At 38.9% G+C, this 18,788-nt stretch overlaps 1 protein-coding gene across 2 annotated transcripts in view; it reads right to left on the minus strand.

Moving 5' to 3' along the window:
- Positions 1–3,428: 3,428 nt before the first annotated feature.
- Positions 3,429–18,788, minus strand: part of MND1 (meiotic nuclear divisions 1) — a 44,727-nt gene continuing 29,367 nt past the window's right edge. For both annotated transcript variants that reach the window (XM_054203266.1, XM_054203264.1), the window contains exons 7-8: positions 5,336–5,380; positions 3,429–3,624 (exon numbers count right to left, since the gene is read on the minus strand). In XM_054203266.1, coding sequence (XP_054059241.1) covers positions 3,518–3,624; positions 5,336–5,380 — 152 coding nt within the window. In that variant the 3' untranslated portion in view covers positions 3,429–3,517. The remainder of the gene's footprint in view (positions 3,625–5,335; positions 5,381–18,788) is intronic.

Genomic DNA, 18,788 nt, shown 5'->3' on the forward strand with positions numbered 1-18,788 from the left:
TTGTTTCAGCGCAGATACAGTCAGCGAACTTTCTTTAAACTGGTAAGATTTCTAAGCAGATCAGGTACAAACAAATATTTTCTCTTGTTTGCTTCACAGTGGTTAGTCAACATCAGTCACAAAGAGTAGGTTTACCCAACACCTCAGCCTGGTACTGTGCTGATAAACTCCTCATGAGATTATTTGGAAAAGCTGGACCTGATAGTGCTCCCGTAAGAGCTGCAGACTCTGCTAAAAACAACTGCCTTTGATTTTCACACTTTGTACTAGTAGCTGCTTTAATTATAAACCTGAATCATAGTAAGGGCCTGACCTCCTGACTGAGCTAGAAGAGTTGAAAATATTTACCTTACATGGGCAAAAAACCCACAGGGCAGAAGGGAAGAAAAAAAAAAAAAGAGGAAGACATATACATAATATAGCTGTGACATAACCACAAGAGTGACAGCAGAAGTGAGCATTTAAACCCCACCATTTTCATGTTAGATTCTTCAGAAATATCCCAGATTCTATCTCAGGAAAACTTTGATGAAACAAATTGGAACACAAGATCAGATTATTTTCATTTTTCTTATAGGCTAATAGCCAAAAACATCTCAGGAGAAGGAAAATCATTTTAACTGTTCGGGGATTTTAACTCAGCAGAAAACAAAAGTCTAAAAATTCAAGTGAACACACATCTCAAACCACATAATTTTACATGGTTTCATACCATGGGATTTAGCAGTCTGATGCATATCTTTTTAAGAAGAAAAGCTTCCAAAAGCGAGCAGATGCATCACTCTGAAAGCGTCTTGGAATATTGAAGACACACACACTGTCACTTTTTGTCTCAGAAAGGATCTGGCTTTGCTTTTCCTGTTGAAAGTCACCTACACTAAAAATGCAGAATCACGAGAAAGGTAGCACAAAATAAATCAATTCCTCTAGAGGAATAAGCATCAGTTTCTGATAAAGCTCTGCCTCTTCCCTGCCTCTCGTTAGCTGAGAAACAACTGTTCTGGTTGTTGCAAAATTGTGGCCTTACAGGCCTGCCAGGCTTGCTAACCAACACCGCGAGTAAAAGACAGGAGTAGAAAACAGGGTACGACTGCGTGTCTCTGTTCTATTCCGTACCTGTAAAACAAAAACCAAAACTACAGAAAATTGTATTGCTAGAAATTCCTTGTGCTTCAACTACTTACGTTTTGTGTCCAAAGCATGAGGGCTGTGTTTGACATTTTAAAGGTGGTGCTCACGCTGGCTGACTGTAGCATCTCTAAGCAAATCTACCTCAAGTACCGTTATTTAATTGCTATAGATTATATTTAATGGTTTTATTACAGCTCGCAATGCTTTCACCCTACAGACAGGAAGCCACAATATTGCAGCTAAACTGACATAGCTGGTCATCTTCATTTCCTTCTTGAACTTGGAAAGTAGCCAAAGCAGTAAAAATTAGTAAGAAACCCTCATCCCCACAGGTACCAGAGGAAGTCTTGGTGCACTAACTGCCACAGCCCATAAACTACCCGAGACTCCTTGACGAGTAGAAGCTCAGCCACGTGAAAGTGATTCTAAGAGGCAGGAACCATCAACAAGCTCACGTGCTCAATGTTCCTTCATACAAACAAGGCGTTTGAGTCATCATCATCATCTCATGTGTGGCAGAGACGTGCTCTCAAATGCAGATGTGCCAAGCCAAGGAGCTTCTGTCATCCTTCCGGTGGTACAGAACAGATTCACAGAAAGAAGAGACGTTTAACAAAAAAAAAAAATTAATAAAATAATCACTTAAGAGCGATAGTCTACAACGAACAGAAAAAGCTTTTTCTCTAGTGTTTCAGAGCACAAAATCCAAGAGTAAGGACAACCACCCAAGCTACTTGTGTATCGGTACTTTGGTTTGGCACCATCAGGTAGCTTTGGTGGACAGCACTCCGTTCAGGGGGCAGAAGCCAGGCCTGGTAAGAAACACTGCATTCAGCTCAGTACTACCTACTTGCATTCAGCTTTTACCAGTTAGCAGCTGGTAAGCTGTTACTCAGTTACTAACACGTTTTATGTTAAATATTGGACATACTAGGAATAAAATCTTTCCAAACGCATAAAAGGAAATGTCTCCATTGCAACAATGTTGTAAGCACAGTGACATTTTACTACGTGCCAGGCATCACATACATTTTCCTTTAGGCAACAGATAGCTTCCTACGCTACCTCTGTAAGAGGAAAATCTTCCACTTGGTATCTTACCAATAGCTTTGCTGTCTTCGTAGACATGGGATGACAATAGCCGGGAGCACACCTGAAATCCTGGGATTTTAACACGCGCTGAACTGCTTTTTAATTGGAAAGGTGACAGGAGACAGGCTTCTGAGCATATCTCCTGCTAAATGGCACCTTTTCAGCGATACTCGCGTCGCAGGTTGCAGAAAAGACAGACAGACAGACGCTTTCAGCGATACACACGTCTACCTTGCGGCAGGCCCGCCTGCCTTGTGAAGGTAAAGCTTATACCCTCGGGAGGTGTGCAGCAGAAATGCCGTCCTGCAGTCCGTAGCTGTGGGAGGTACGAAACCAGCCTGTACTCTCCACCCCTCTTTTTGTAGCCACGCACTGGTCAGAGCTAGAAACCAGAAGGTGATAAAAAGCGAGGCGCCTGTGAAATTTCACCAAACAAAAAAGAGATCTTCTGGAATGTATTATATTTTGGTTGGCTGCTTTTTTAGTCTGAAATTGAAAAACGTACATAAACCCAAGGATGCTCAGCATCCTCAATTCAATTTGAACAGCAAATTGAATTTGGTCTCTCACATACCGTTTTAGCACCGTAAATTGGGTGCACTGTGGTGCGAATGGATGGACGGGTGCTCTTTGCTCCCTCTCCTATGCAATCTCGAACAGAGAAGCTTTCTCAGTGTCAAAGCCAGTACATTTGCTGGAACATATTTAGCTCTGATGAACTAATATTTTCCAACAACAAGCAAAATTTTGTCACTAAACTTACCAGCCATTCTAGCAACACAATAAAGAACAACTTGAAATCAGGCCTCACCCTTTCTACTCACATCCTCCTTGTCTTCACTGTTTTCCATTAATGGATTCTGCATCTTTTGTATTTCATTCTCGCACAGAGGGAAAAATTCATTCGATTCCATAATGTCTCCTATTATTTCCACTCCAAAGTCTTTAACATGTTTAAACGTAAATTCCTGGAGCTTCCTGCTCTTTAGTACTACTCCCAGTTAAGCAAAAGAAGAGTAAAAACCAGCCTCAGGAAATTGTGATAATTATTCCTGGTAACCCCTGTCCACTCTTAGTTGATCTCTCATAGAAGTAACCAAGTGATTTACTGTCCAGAGAGTACAAGGAAAAAAAAGGAAACGCCACAAATATTTTTAGAATTTTATTAACTTTAACAAAACGTGCTATTTAAAGGGTGGCCAGTCGTTCAGAGAGGATTCAGATACACTTTTAATGCCAACTGAGAATATTTAACAAACTATGTACAACTCTGTCAGCCATGAACTGCTGAACCCTAATCAATGTAATCAAAATCTTCTGGGATTCCAAAGCTTTTGTCAATTCTGCGTTCTTCAAATCCAAATTTACGTTTGGCCCAGGACTTTATTGAAAAGATGTTATCTGTAAACAGAATAAAAACCATTCAGTTTCTAATGTTTAGGAAAGCATGAACTATAGTCTTGGCTACAACAAAATCCTTCAATTTGCATTCTCTCTGTGTGTATGAAAAAGGTACCTAGTGGGGAACATCATTACTAAGTAGATTTAGAACAGAAAATGGGAGGCTTTTGTTAATGACATATTTTTACTCAGTACTAAGTAAAATATGTCTTATTTTTTGGAGGTTACCTTGATCTTTTCTTGCTCCTCCTCTATGAGAAGACTGAAAGCTACAATTACAGTGTAAGCCCGCTACAGAGTGATGAGGAAAGTGTGAATATGCATAAGAAGTATTTTATACATCCTTTTCCAACTGGACACCTACTGTGTGAGTGTCTACAGCTGCAAAAATCAGATTCAAATTAACCATAAGGTCCTTTCTAGTCCTGCATATGTTTGTTCAGATAATATATATTTTATTTGAAAGTAAATAAAGAAAGAAAAAGGAGAGATTCAAATAGCTGTATTTTAGTCAGCATTTCTCTTTTAGAATCACATTACTATTATTTTAGCATATACATTCTCTTCAATTTAACATCATTTTTCACTGCAGCATGGATTGAAACTCACTATTTCCCTGCTAACACCCATAAATTGCAGCATTCCTAAGACAGGAAGCAGTCGCTGCGTCTGCGCACCTTAGAAATATTTTTTTTCTTTAACCATCAGACACTTGGTTTTAAAACTGTCTCTTCAAAAGAAAAATACACTACAGCATATAACCTAATTGTCTAATTGAACAGCAAAGTACCTTCTACAGCATTATCTCTTGCAAGACCTTAGGATCAATAGCCTGGCAAAGTAGAAAGCCCTGACAACAGTAGCCCGAGAAGTTATTTTCAAATATATAACAACTTTGTTTCCCCATATGCAGTAAACAACCCAGTGCAAATGAAGATTTAAAATAAAACAGTCAAAAGACTATGACTGTAATATCTTGCTGCACTTGGCATAACTGATGATAGTGAGAAGTTCATCAGTAGTACATGAATTCTAAACAAAAAAGTTACAAACAATATTCCAAATAATTTTTTAAAAAGTAAGGACGTACACATTGCTTGCCTCACAAAATGGAAATGATAGCAATATAGCAAAGCTAAAAAACAACAGAAAATTGAGTTAAACTCAATTTTCACAGTATCGCAGTAATCTTCTTCAAAACCGTGCAGCATTTTTCCTACGTGTCAAAGCTGATGAATTAGCTTAAGAAATTACATTAGCATCCATCGTATGGTAGCAGCAATAAGGTTCCACAAAGCATTCTACGCTTTAGAAACAGATGACAATTCAGAAAGGAAGAATTAAGCTTTCTGAATATCTCAAATTATGACAGTGCCAAACACCACCAGTTCCCGCCTCTTTCTATTAAAGTTTTCCTTGTCTTAAGAGATTTAAACTCAACCAAAAAAACGAGCTGCCAGTTTTAACACGGTGCGCAAGACAGTACCAGAAGAACAAATCTGTTGTTAACATTCACTAACAAAACTGAGAAAAGGTATTCTTTTTTGAATCATGACGATTTATAAGCAAAATATATTTCTGCATGTTTTTGTAAGTGAGGGCTATTCTACATCAAGTCTTAATGAAATTTAAAATTCTTAACAATAAGTACTTCTTTTACTCAAATTCCTCTAGTCTGAAGCTGTGTTAAGGAATATAAATGCATACACACCAGTCCATCTATTGGCTGCCTCCTTGGCTACTTTGTTTGTTTGTCCTGAAATAGAGAAAAAAAAAACACCAAAAAAAGCAAACATCAGAGTAAAATCATACAATAATTTCAAGGCATATAGATTAATTATTTTATTGATGTCATTTTTAGGGAAGCACGCACTATAAGGAAGTTATTCTACTGCTTCCAAACCCTTCTTCTGTTTTATGCTTTTAAGGTTCCAACAAGCACAAGCCAAGTTAAAGAAAAACAGGAGCAAAGAAACATAAAAGATACCATACGAACAACTTTGAGGTTCTGAAGTGTATTTTAAATAAAATAATCCTGGTTTGATTTGCCTGGGGGTTTAATTGTCTCTACCAAGATTGGAACTAGATACATGGCCTGAAGATATTAGAGGCAACTGAAATGGAAAATATTTTATAATCCTCTCTATACATGAGTAATCCATCACACAGGTATGTATGACTCTATACAGATAAGAAAATGACAAGGGTAACAGTCTATCACATTAATCCAAACATTTATCATCTGGTCCTGGAAGGTCTCCCGGGCTTTGAGAACCCCCTCAGTGAAATGAAAACAAAATAATGCTCCTGGTTATTAAACTTGGCTTCCCTCCCTTACCACTGCTCCAGATCTAAATATATAATAGTAAATTGCCATTACTACAAATAGCTTTTATATAGTTTCCATGAGGCAAAACAGTATCAAGAAAAATTCCTCTTAGATCACCTTGCTCCCATTAAAATAAGTACCGAATCAAATCAAGCAGGATGGTTTGTAACGTGGGAATTTATCAGAATCATTATGGTTCTCACGCCTACACATAACTTAGTTATTCCCAGTTAGTCTTGTTAGTACTTGCATGATAATACTTATTTGAATGGTCAGCATGAAATTTGTCTCCATGGGTGCTGAGAAGCGAATATATGATCAGGTATCCATTGTTATAAAGATTATACTTCAGGCAAAATTAAATTATGTTGAAAAATCAGCTGCTAGCATACAGGAAGGTAAGCACTCATTATTCTACCCTTAATACTTCAGTAAGCGATATGAAAAATGTTTAAATCAGAGTAAAATACCATTTCAAAACCACTGCAGCTTCTAAAGATGATCTACAATTAGAAAGTTTGGGCACAGCATGAAGAGAAACAAAAAAGAAAGATAGGCAAAAAATGGGAGTGGGTGAGAAGATGGCATTTTTGCTTGCTTGCGTGCATCAGAAATTCAAGTTATTCCTAGATTGAGAGAGACATTCCTTATTTCCTTTGCTGACTTCTTGTTGCCACCCTGACTTGTTCAGTTCCCTGACTGGCAGCAGTGACAACAGACTGGCAGCCAATGACATTTTGAACAGGACTTTACCTAATGCTACTTAAAGCACGTCAGCAGCGTAAGGGCTTTCACTGGTCAAGATTTTAAATGTGTCAGCTATGATACTTCCCTCTGCATTCTTCTGAAACTCTAGAGCAAAACTGGAAAGCTGTATTTGACTCCAAGTAATGAATTTTGAAATGAAGGAAGGGAAAAGCAGGATGACAGTAAATTCTGTGGATCCAGAGCTGCATGGTGACAGGATCCTGATGGCGGGGAAGCCAGCCTACTCCCCAGCACGTGCTCGCTCTCAGCAGAAACCTCTGCTTGGCTGGAAGCAGCTCACCAGCCGAGCCCACTGCTTCTGCATCACACACCAGCTCTAAGTTCCTGCAGCTTTCAGCACCCAGCCCTGTGCCTAAAGCACGCTGACAATACAGTACAGTGCATTTTAAAAAACAAACAGTGGCAGCATGGTCCGTTGTCCCCCTTCAAACGTTGCTTATGCATGTTAAAATACACACATGCGATCATGTGGTTTTAAAATGTGACTTTTTACCGCTGTCAAAGAAAAGGCTGAGGTGACCAACAGATACAGGTTGGGCAACGTGGTGGTTAGAATGGTGGTGGCTGCCTATAACCGAGCTGTGGCTAGAAATGAAATCATGGTAGTAAGAGCAGGAAGCTGTAACAGGGAAATCCCACAGTAGGCAGCATCTTCAGTGACTTAAATAGCAGAGAAATAACAAAAAAAAACCCAACAAAAGAAACTCCTGAGAATAAAAGTTATACAAATAAAATGAAGAAGTATTTTAGTCGTGTGAATCACCATGCACCATCTGGGACTCATGACAGACTGGCAGCAGTGTGTCATGGTAGAAGTGTGGAAGGATCACAGGTGGAGGTGGAACTTCAAGATGGGGAAGGTGACATTCAAACAATCTGGTTGAATATCAAAGAAGAGACTGCCTCAGTCCTTCAGAGGCTGGGAACATGCTTCCTCCATATTACTCTGCTGCCAGGGGGCTCAGGGTTGGGGAAACTGGAGCCATTTGTAAAGCCTCAGGCACATGACATCTCCAGGAAATACATTCACAAGAGGCCGGGGCAAGTGTTTGCTGCTTGCCATTTCCCATTTACACTGGCTGGCCACACACCCATATACACGACAGCACCGTAGGGATGCAGGTATGGATTATTCTGCCATCTTCAAAGTTGCTGAGACCATCAGGCATATTGTATCAGCAGCAATGCCAGCTAACTTGGCAAGCTGCAAAGCTCCCACATGTTCCTCGTGTCCAGTCTAAGCAAGCTCATGCAAACATGACAGCTTGCACTGTCATCAAGTGAGACTGTCACTGTCACTGCTGCAGGGTGGCACTGCAGTCTGCTTAACCGCTAATTCCTTTCCTTCACTTAAATCTTCCCCTCACGTTTCTTTTTCTTTAATTTGGGGTGAGGGAAACACATCTCATCATTCTCCAGAAACTCCTCAGCTGTTGTCTCATGGCTATGGGCTGAGCATTTAGCTATCTGAAGACAAGAATAAAGTCCCTTGCGATCAGGCTCAACGCTTCGCTACAGTTCCACTGCAGGACCTTGACTGCCTGCTGTATCCAACGCCATGCCTGAAAGAGGAAGGAGGAACAGGTATCGGCAGGTTATGGACCTGCATCATCAGAAGACACCAGGTATACATCTGCGTCATCACCAGCATCTTCCAGAGGCTGCCAACTCCATCACAAGAACTGAGAGAAATGAAGGAATCTGCACCTCGTCTACTTTTTGGAAACGTTTTATAGTTGCTTGTTGAAACTTTCATTGGTTGAGTCATCTGTATGTGAACATGCATGGAGGGTGGGGGAAAGGAGGAGTAATGAAACAGACATCCCCCAGACACACCTACTTTATGCACTGATGTAACTCAAAGTCATGCTACTTCTGATTGCCTGTTCTTTAGCTCCACAGGATCATACAGCCATTGTCTTCCTGGATTTTAGATTGCACTGAAACAGAAAGTTTAAGACCTAAAGAAGACAACAGCATGGGAACTTAAAAATGTATACACCAAAGAAGAATCAGGACACAAACTGCGTGAACTGTAAAAAGGAGAAACCCCAAGATAGTGCTTAGGGCCGCTGGCTAGTTGCCAAACCCACCACAACCATTGCGTCCCAAGCTCAGCTGGAGTCCTGCTGATGCTCCTGCTGGCCACAGCTGCTCTATCAGAACCTCATTTTTGGCAGCTACTAAATAGTGCTCCAGCACAGAAGCTGTGCAAGACAACAAAAAGCCCAAATGTGCAGAAGAGATGAACAATACAGGAGGCAACATATGTTCCAGATGTTCTCATTACCACTGTTGGTCCCTAGTTACGCTCTACTTTATACATCTGCACATAGCTGACAATATATACCATTGCTGTCTGGAGGCAACAGAAAAATCCATTTGTTCTGGACATTGCATATTTATTTCACCAATTTGTGCGACGATGCATCAATCGACTTTCTTGCTCCCATGCCTGCAGGATACAAGTCATTCACTTGGCTGAGGCACACACCTGTATCCTCTGTTGACCAGTTTCAGGCCCATTTGGAATTTTCTCAGCAGGAAAACGGAAGCTTGCATTTTCATTCCTGAACTGAACAAAAGCAACCACAATGTACAGCAACACAGGGCCCAGGAGCAGCATGGCTTGCAACACTAGTCTGTTTGTGTTAACAAAACACACCTAGAAATATGCCGTAAACAGTGACAGACTAAGGGTCAAGGAGTTAGTTTTGACAGTCCTCGTGGAAGTCTCTTCTTTCCTCAACTCCAGGTATCTCTGGAGAACTGCAGGGAACTCAAAAAGCCCAGATTCTGTGAACTGGGTCCTATGCATTGTCCTATGCATCTGTGATTGTCCTTATCACAGGGACAATCCCCTGTATCGCCTTAGAGGAAAGCAAAGGTAATGAAAGGAAGGCCCAGCAGCAGTGACTGTCCAAAAAGAAAGGGAGGGAGGGAGGGTTTGAAATATGCTTTTTAATGCAGGCAAGTGCATTAAAAGATGTCTTAAAAGACACATGACTGCAGAGGGAACTAGCACCTTTTCAAGGAGACGGTCACCCATCAGCCTGTGGGACTGTTAGGAGATACATGCCAAATACAACTGCAGTCTTCAGCATGCACGTGAGAGAGTAATTTTACAGTGTGGATTGCAATTCTTCTGCATGAAATGCAGAGAACAGCTGCAACTGTTCTCACAGGCCAGTGAGGATTATTAGCCCGAAGATTCCCAATCTCTCTCATGAAACTGGTCAGGGTAAATTAATTGCATTAGGCGGATTTGAATTCCAGTAACAATTCTGCATCCACTTAGACTGAATTTAAATATGAAAAATGGCAACTACCATAAGAAGAGTATAAGAACTTGAATCTCAAATGAGTCCAATTATCCATTGCCTTCTGCAGAGTTATCCATTCTCTTGCTCGCAATCTGCCCTCACCTTCCAAAAACTTTACCTCGCTATCATCAGACTGTGACAGAATTATATTTCTCTATTTTTCTTGCAGATGCCTCATAATAATATCCTGTGATGCAAAATTTCCAAAATCTTTCCCATTAATGAAAATGTCTCATGCAAATAAAGAGCCCATCTCTAGAGGCCAGGGTAGAAGGTGAACACAGAAATTATACCTAGAATCATAGAATCATTCAGGTTGGAAAAGACCTTTAAGATCACAGAGTCCAACCATACACCTGTCATCCACGGAGAGTACAAAAGCCAACTGCCTAATAACTCCTTGCGGCACGTCCATCCACAAACTGACACCAGAGACCTTCATCGAGAGACTGTAGCTTGCCATTGAAGACTATTAATGGCAACGATGCCATCAAGTGCCTTCTTTAAAGTCCACATTTGAGTATCCTTGAGACTAAGTAGTCTACAACACTGTCAACAGGGTAACTCACAACATAGCAAGAACAGCTTTAGAAGAATGTTTTGTAACCAAGTATTAGGCAGAGATACCTCTACACGATATGCAAGCTTTACCTTCCCCCATGCTTCCCAAAGAGGTGTTTCGTCTTAGAAGAAGAATAAAGAGCTCTTGTGTAGAAGAGTGATAGCACATCAGAATACTGTCAACTCCTTTGAATTCAAAATAACACATCATTCTCCCCCATGCTCCAGTATCCCACATAACACTTATCCCCATGATATTAATCAACAAGTCACAATGCTTCAGAATTCATGACTAAATTCGAGTCAATGCATAGATATGATTTCTCATTTAAATGACATCACAAATTCAATAGAACTATTTATACTGACATATCACTAAATAATAAAACTGACTCTGAATAAAGTTGCAGAACTACAAGAAAAAGTGTTGATGATTATGAATCCTCCCTACTGATCTACAACTATTTTGAAAAACATAGAACATAATATATTAAGATGTTTGTGATAGAAAAATAATCATGAAATTTTGATATATGAATTAATTAAATTAGCATTTCTGTTGCAACAGCTGTGCGTGTGTATATATATGCTTGAAAATAAACCTGAGCAAATACGTAACATAGTGCCAGTCTTGTCTATATGGTGAGCAGTGCATAGTAAAGCTACTAATAAGCTGATCCACATCTCTGGGAATATGCTTTTAAAGGGTCTGCAATCTTTGTTAGTGTGTTTGAAAAAAGTGTCAAGTCTCATCAGCAAAAGCTTCCTCTGCCCGATATGGAAAGGTCACACTGTCAAATTTCATCAGAATGTACACAGTGTCTCTCTGAAAAATGTCCAACAGAATTTGTCAGAATTGCTACCAAAAGATTCCTCTATGCAAATACATGCTCTTGCACTTAAGTTTACTATATTCGTGTACCCACAGAAAAAGACCGTTTACCTTTCAAGTATTCTACCTGAAAGCCCACGCTGAAATCTTAGTTGCATAACTAAAACACATCTATTCTTATCCAAAGAACAGAGGGAAGCAATGTGCTTACAAAAGGGAAACCAGGTTTCTGATTCAGTGTTCCCTGAATCAGTGTTCCCTAACAATACTTTGTTTTTCCTTCAGTGGACAACTCCCACCTCCTCACTTCATTTACTAATAAACTCCATACCCGCCGTACAGCTAAAGGAACTTGCAAACTTCGGTGCTGCTGAACTGCATTTTGCAAGGAGGCCCATCCCAGAGCACTATGCTTTCTGTCCAGTTCAGGATGTCACTCTGCTGCATGCTTCACGCGTCACAGAAGTTGCAGAGAAGAGTCTGGAAAGCATCGCAGGAGGTCCTCCGGTCTCTTTACCAATGACTCAATGCATGTCCAACCTTACCTATGCCATTTCTGAGGATTTGTAGCCTGTTTTTAAGGTTGCCTGTGTTAAAGCTTTTGCAGCCTTCCTAGGCAATCTAGGTCTGTGATTGATTATTGCTACCATTAGAATAGTTTTTCAACTTTTTCCCCTCCTGCAATTTAAGGCTATTACTTATTGCCGAGCTCTCCATGAAGATGAGCAACAGGCTATTCCTTTCCTTTTTTGAAGGAGATACAGATATGTGAAGCCCACCAGGAGCAGTCTTCTTTTAAGCCCTATTTTTGTAGAGTTTTTTCTCCTGGAATGTGATTGCTCAATGCCTGGTCTTTTTGCTCTACTCTGAATTCTCCCTAGTTAGTTACATACCTCTCCAGTAGGATATCCAACACTGACACAGTGTTACACCTGAAGCCTCACCAATGCCAACTTGAGTAGAAAGATTATTTCATACATCTCATTGCTGGTTATAATTGTGTCTTTGTATCTTAATATGGAGATTTTGCTTTTCACAATAAGAATGTCTTACATTCAACCTGTAAACTACTATAACCCTGACATCTTTTGCAATCTCTCCACCCTGAACCAATTCATTCGCGTAATACAGTATCTTTGAATACATATCCATCCTTGTATTCGCCACTACTGAATTTTATTCAGTGTTTTTTCAGACTATCTTTGCAGTTTGCTGAGCTCATTTTGAAATCTCACCTTGTCCTTTGTGTGTGCAGTCTCTACTAGTTTCGTCATTGCAAACGTAACAAAAGCGTATCTTCTATTCTATTATCCAGCTCCTTGATACAAATACTGAGCAGATGCACAGACATGACAGACCCTATTAGAACCTGTTCGATTCAACCTCCCTTTCTGATACTCAGTTACTAATGAATACACCTTGAGTACAATTATAAAAGAGTCTGAGATTCAAACTACTGCAGTTTCATCAGGATTGTATTCCCCTATTTTCCTTACCACAGTATCATGCAAAATTGAGCCAAAACACCAAAGACAAACTTCTCCCAACTACAAAGGTCTCTTACAGTGGCAAAGACAAATTCTCTGTGTTCTAGGTGTTTCCAAATTGTTTCTCCATTCCAGATTTTTTTCTGATATCCTATTCTTGACAGTGAAACTAGCTCATAAAATGTTAAAGTGAGAAGGGGACAAAAAACATTGCAAATACTCTCAAATACACCACCAATGCCAAGGTTACTCTTGCACTCATACAACCTGCCCTGCAAAATGACTGCAGTTAAACAGCACAGAACAAGGTATCTATATTAGGAATATACACTGATAATATATGGTCCTAATCTAGACAAACCCATAATGAAAACATACCCTACCATCCAATAACATATGGGAGATTTCTTAACATGTGAGACTGGCAACACATTTTTTTAAACGAGGCCAGGGAAGACTACGTTGGACAGTCCTGCAACTTAGCACCGAAGACGACAAATTAAAAATCCACCATCCCTTTCCTGACCTCATTTTGCATATGGAAGTCATGAAAAGATATAAACCAGTATTTTTAAAAAAATTCCTTTGACTATCACCTTAAGTTTATCAAAACAGTCTGAATGAATGGTACCATACACAACCAACCGAGCAGGTCTAATACTGTGAGAGAGAAGCAAAATAATCACTCTACAAAAGCCTTTCTGTTTCATATATAAATGATCTATAGATTACTTCCATTTGATGCTGTCTTCAGGGTTTTAAAACATGGCCAAATGGATTGGTGCCGATTCATTTCTAAATCAAGGAGTATCATAAATGTAGTCACAAGTAGCCATTTTCCACATCACAAATTTTAATCAAGTGTCTACCCTTCCTGAGCACCTCAACAGCTATTGCCATAAAGATTTACTAGCTCAGACAATAAAATTATTCCCACATATTTCACCCCTCTGCCTCTCACCCTACATACTTTTTCTGGCATTCCAATATAAACAAATAAGAAGCAAAATAAACAGAAAGAACAAAAATAAGCCCTGTGAGTGTTCTCATTTAATTTCAAGAAAAGGTAACTTGCCAGAGTAGCCAGTTTGTTTAAGCAGGGTGTTACATATGTTAGCTAAAGATTTGATCTTCCAACTGCCTCTTTTCTGAGCGTCCAAGTAAAACCCCACTGGCAAAAGACAAGTGATTTTAAAATTTGTTCTTTTTTTTTTTTTTCTTTTTTTTGCTTAACCAGCTAAAATGCAGCTTCATGTGAAAGGAAGTTGGCCTAAACTGACACTCTCCAAGAAGAATAGTCTTGCTAAAATGTGTCTGAGGTATAAAAACGCAAATATGCATGTGTCTAAACATTTAGGACAGCTTTTCACTGCAGACTTAGCTGGAGTCCAAACTTTAGACCAAACGGAGAGACAGCGGAATTCTCTAAAATGCTGAGAATTAGGGCCTTTTGCTGAAAGCCAAATGATGCTTCTGAACTTTAGCTTCCCAGCTTCGGCCAAAAGCCCCACGTTTCACTTCAAGCTTTGTGCCTTAGGAATATATGTGCAGATGCATCTTAAGCTGCAGCAGTCTGCCCTGGTAGTCATTATTCTTCGTGGCTGTTATACCTTCCTTTCCTTCCAAGTGCAAGTGGGGGAGCATCCACCCTGCTCCATATTAGGGAGTGGAGGAAGCATAAAAAAAATTATCTTAGCTTGATGGAATTAGTTGAGTAAATGTGTTTTTTCATTACTGGTGCACACCTATATACATTCTGGTAATCCATCATGAAGATGGAAAAAAGGGAAAAAAAGGGGGGGGAGGGGGCTTTGTGGTTTTGTGTTTATTAGTAGCAGTAGCCCGCAAGTTATGTACATGAACATACATTGTCTGCTTCCTGTCATATCCTCATCCAGACCTTCAGGAGATGAATACATTAAATATACAATTCTCTGAAAGATGAGACTAAGTAAAAAGAAGGAGTGCTTGCTTTTAAATCTATTATTTTTCTTTGTAATTTTAAGCTAGTGTCCAGTTCACTCCAAAGCAAGCTTAGTTTAACCCTCTAAGGCTAACATAAGCGTGCATGGAGACACTAGCCTAATTTCAATAGAATGCCTAATTTCTAATTGCAGATCTTTGTTAATGGTATTGATGCATAAACTATAAAAAACACAGCTTGTCTCTTAGACGCCAGGTGCATATTTCATGGTCAGTAGCTAGAAAACACCCTCTTAATTGCAAACTGAACATACTGGATCTAGAGTTGATTAAAAAACCTCTCTGTCTATAAGCTTGATCTGAACCCTATTGATCTCAGTGGCACCTAGACTGGGCTTAAAATTATTTGTAGACATTCACTTTTCTAAGTGAATCATCACATTTATAAAAATAGCTACTTAATAGTTCATTAACTGAAAGCACTGGCAAGACCCTTTAGTTTAAATAACCTTTCTGATATGTTTTCTGAACAATAGGCTTTTCCACAAAATAGAAAACCCATTAAACCATTTTGTAAATTATCAGCGTTTTGACGAATTTTGAGTAAAACTGAGGCAACTCATTTTAAAGCCTCTCCATTAGCCAGGACAGTCTAATCTTCACTTAATTTCTTCACTACTGTTTCCCCTCTGGGAACAAGGATTATTCCCAGTATTAGTAAGAAAAAGTTTTTGTAACATTAAATACATTTGTATGCATAACAGATTTTCAAATTGAATTGAACGTAACAGAACATAATAGCTGGGTGTATCAACAAAAAAAAAGTCCCAAACAAAAAAACCAAAACCACAAAATCCAAACTATGCACCTCACAAAATCCAGCAGCTAAATCAATATTACCTTTTCAGTATTCAGCCTCAAGATATTAAGACGAATGAAGAAACTGGTAAACCCAGAACTATTTTCTCATACTGTCTGTACACCCAGATACAATTCTTCACAACAGCTTGTCAAGCTGAAATTTTCAGTGTTTAGACACATCAGAATTAGAAATTTTTGAAGCATCTACAATGAAAAAAGACACTTTCAAGTACATACTACATATAGCATGACATTTTTGTCATATTCAGTAAAGTCTGGATGTTTTTCCAAAGTTTACTTTCACACAGCCATGAAAGTATTAGTTTTAGAAAATAATCTAACCCTGAACTGGGACTGGTAGTGCTCTGAGATCACACTTTTGGAGATTCAAAAAGATAACTATCTGCTATTTGTGGTTTGAAATCCATTGTCCATTTGAACCCCTTATGCCTCTTGCTACAGGATAAAAATAAACAAAGAGAGCTGAAGTATAAAGTCTGACCCCAAAATTGCTACACTACATGTGTTGTATCTGGCAGTTTGTTAGTTTTTAAGAATACAGTTTGTCTAGGCATTTTCAGATCACTGTTTTAAAGGTAAAAGCCGAAGACACATAAATTATCAGTAATCGGACATTCTGAAAACATGCTAAATAAACCAGGCATGCTGACAGGCAACATCTAAGACCAGCCCCATAAATATTAGCAATCGTACCACACGCAAGTCACCTACTTCAGTCAGAATGTAACTATTTCTGAGATTACTGTCCTATGAAAAGGCACACAGTAACCAAAACATAGCTACTGCGAAATAAATAGCTAGGACCCAACAATGTTTTAATATAGTATAAATCAACTTTCCTCTAATTACCGTGAAAGAACAAGAAGTTTGACATTCTAGAAATGTTTATTTTACAGGGAACACTGAAAATGCTTAGCTGTTTCCAGTTACAAACTGGCCAACTCGGAGCAAAATCTGCATCATTTATACACTTAGGGCACCAGATAAACCTTTCTATAAAATTAATTGTCAGAAAAATGTTATTAGCTCCCCAGCATCTCTCTCTGGCAGGCAGAAAGAATTAAACTTAGGCAGCTGGTTAATCTTGGTGTTAGGTGGAGCTTTTTCTGTTGGCCCTATGAAAATCTGGATAAATTATGAATTAGTAAAAGTTTGCATTCTCCATACCTTTGTCCTCTACCGTAATCTTTGGGGAATCTAGCAGCATCACACGTATCCAACTTTGCCTTACATACATGTTATATCATATAAGCCTTTCTCCTGGAGGAATAGAGAATCTCTTCTCTACAATGACTGCTTCCCCATGGGAATATCCTCCAGCTTACAAAAATCTGTCTCAAAGCTGAGAAACAAGGGCTCTGTCCTGTGACAGCTGAAGCAGGATTACAAGTTTAACAGAAAAGTATAAAATCCCAGTATTTATTTTCTTTTTTTACTTCTGAAGACTGTTGTCAGTTTTACTGCCTTTAATGTGGAGGAAGAATTTATTACTCAATCCTAATTCACACAAGATTGCTTAAACATCTGCAAGGGGCAAAGACAAGCTTCAACCACTGAACTGCAGTGGTCATTAGAAGAAAGCCATATATTCTGCAATTCTAGATATATTTTTACAATATCCTACCTGTAAAATGGAATTAACCAAATATATCCACAAGACCAGACTATTATGTAGCTTCCTCTAGTGGTCAGTCCCTAAATCTTGTTTCGTCTGCTATTTACTGCAGTTAATTGTTACATACAAATACTGAAATTCTGAATTCAAACACTGTAAACTTGGGAAGGCATTAGAGTTTATACTTCACCTCTCTAATACAAAAGGCAAGGAAATCAAGTCAAAACATATAGCAAAACATTTGTTACTGATATTAAAAGGACAAGCAGCGAAGTCAGCAAAAAACAGAGTTAGTATTTTAGTATTCTGATTTTCCCCCTTGTGAATATGCATTATAGGATATTTAATTACATGGTCAAACATGACTTTCCCACCACAAGACTCAGGAAGCAAGACGGATGCTCAGCTTTTACTTGAGTCTTCAGATATTTGCTATGAATCATCCAAACTTTGTTTTGACCCTGGAATTAGTGTGTGTGTGTTTTAATGAGGCTCATCTCTATACAATAGGTTTGTTTCTGCAATACTCCTTTGAAGGAAAGAGCAATTAAAAAGGCATAGCAAAGCATTCACCAAACTTGAAGGCCACGGAAATCAGATGACAATTTGATACATCCCTAAAATGCCACAACAAAAATCAAGGCAGTGATATGATATGATATGGAAAATTAGAGTGAAATTTAAACTGAGCATCAGAAAGATTTCCTTACGGGTTGATGTCTTTAAGGAAGAAGAGGGAAAACCTAAATGTAGAAAGTGACAACTGCCCATTACAAAACATTATATTGAACAATCCAACTCTTAAAAGACTGCAATTATATAACATAACAGCAATCTGTGATTTCTGACTCAAAATCAAAATAAGGTAATTTAGAGTTAGTAATCTGCTCGGGTGATCTAACTGAAAATAATCACAAGGATTATATTATCTAAATTGTAGAGCTACTATAAAATTGTATCACTCACATGCAGTTTGAAAATGCTTTAAAATCTGTGAACCAGTAACTTTGATGATAAGGTTACTCTGCTCTGTGAAACAGCGGCAGTAACTTTCATGTCTAGCTAACACCTTCTATTGCCTGAGATTCTTTATTGCCTTCTTACACGAAAACCCATTAACTTCCTGCATCTTGTTTTGCCTTTGCACTTCCCCGCACTCTGGAACAAAAGAAATGCCCCCAACCTTTTTTTTTTTTTCCTCTCCCTTAAAGCCTGTAAAATTCCATTCAGCTTTGACAAAGACATTAAGTCCCCAAAATTGACATCGCTATTTATTCATTTATGCATTGCCAGCAACAATGTGCGCTGCCAGTGCGACAATGACTGATGAAACATACAACGAAGCAGAAACTTTTTAATTGAAGGTCAGGGACAAATTATTTTTGAAACACTACTGCATATTCCCCTGGGAATCCTACAGGTAGCCCACAAGGCTAACCTCACC

Source organism: Rissa tridactyla, chromosome 5, assembly GCF_028500815.1.
Source record: "Rissa tridactyla isolate bRisTri1 chromosome 5, bRisTri1.patW.cur.20221130, whole genome shotgun sequence".
NCBI lineage: Eukaryota > Metazoa > Chordata > Aves > Charadriiformes > Laridae > Rissa > Rissa tridactyla.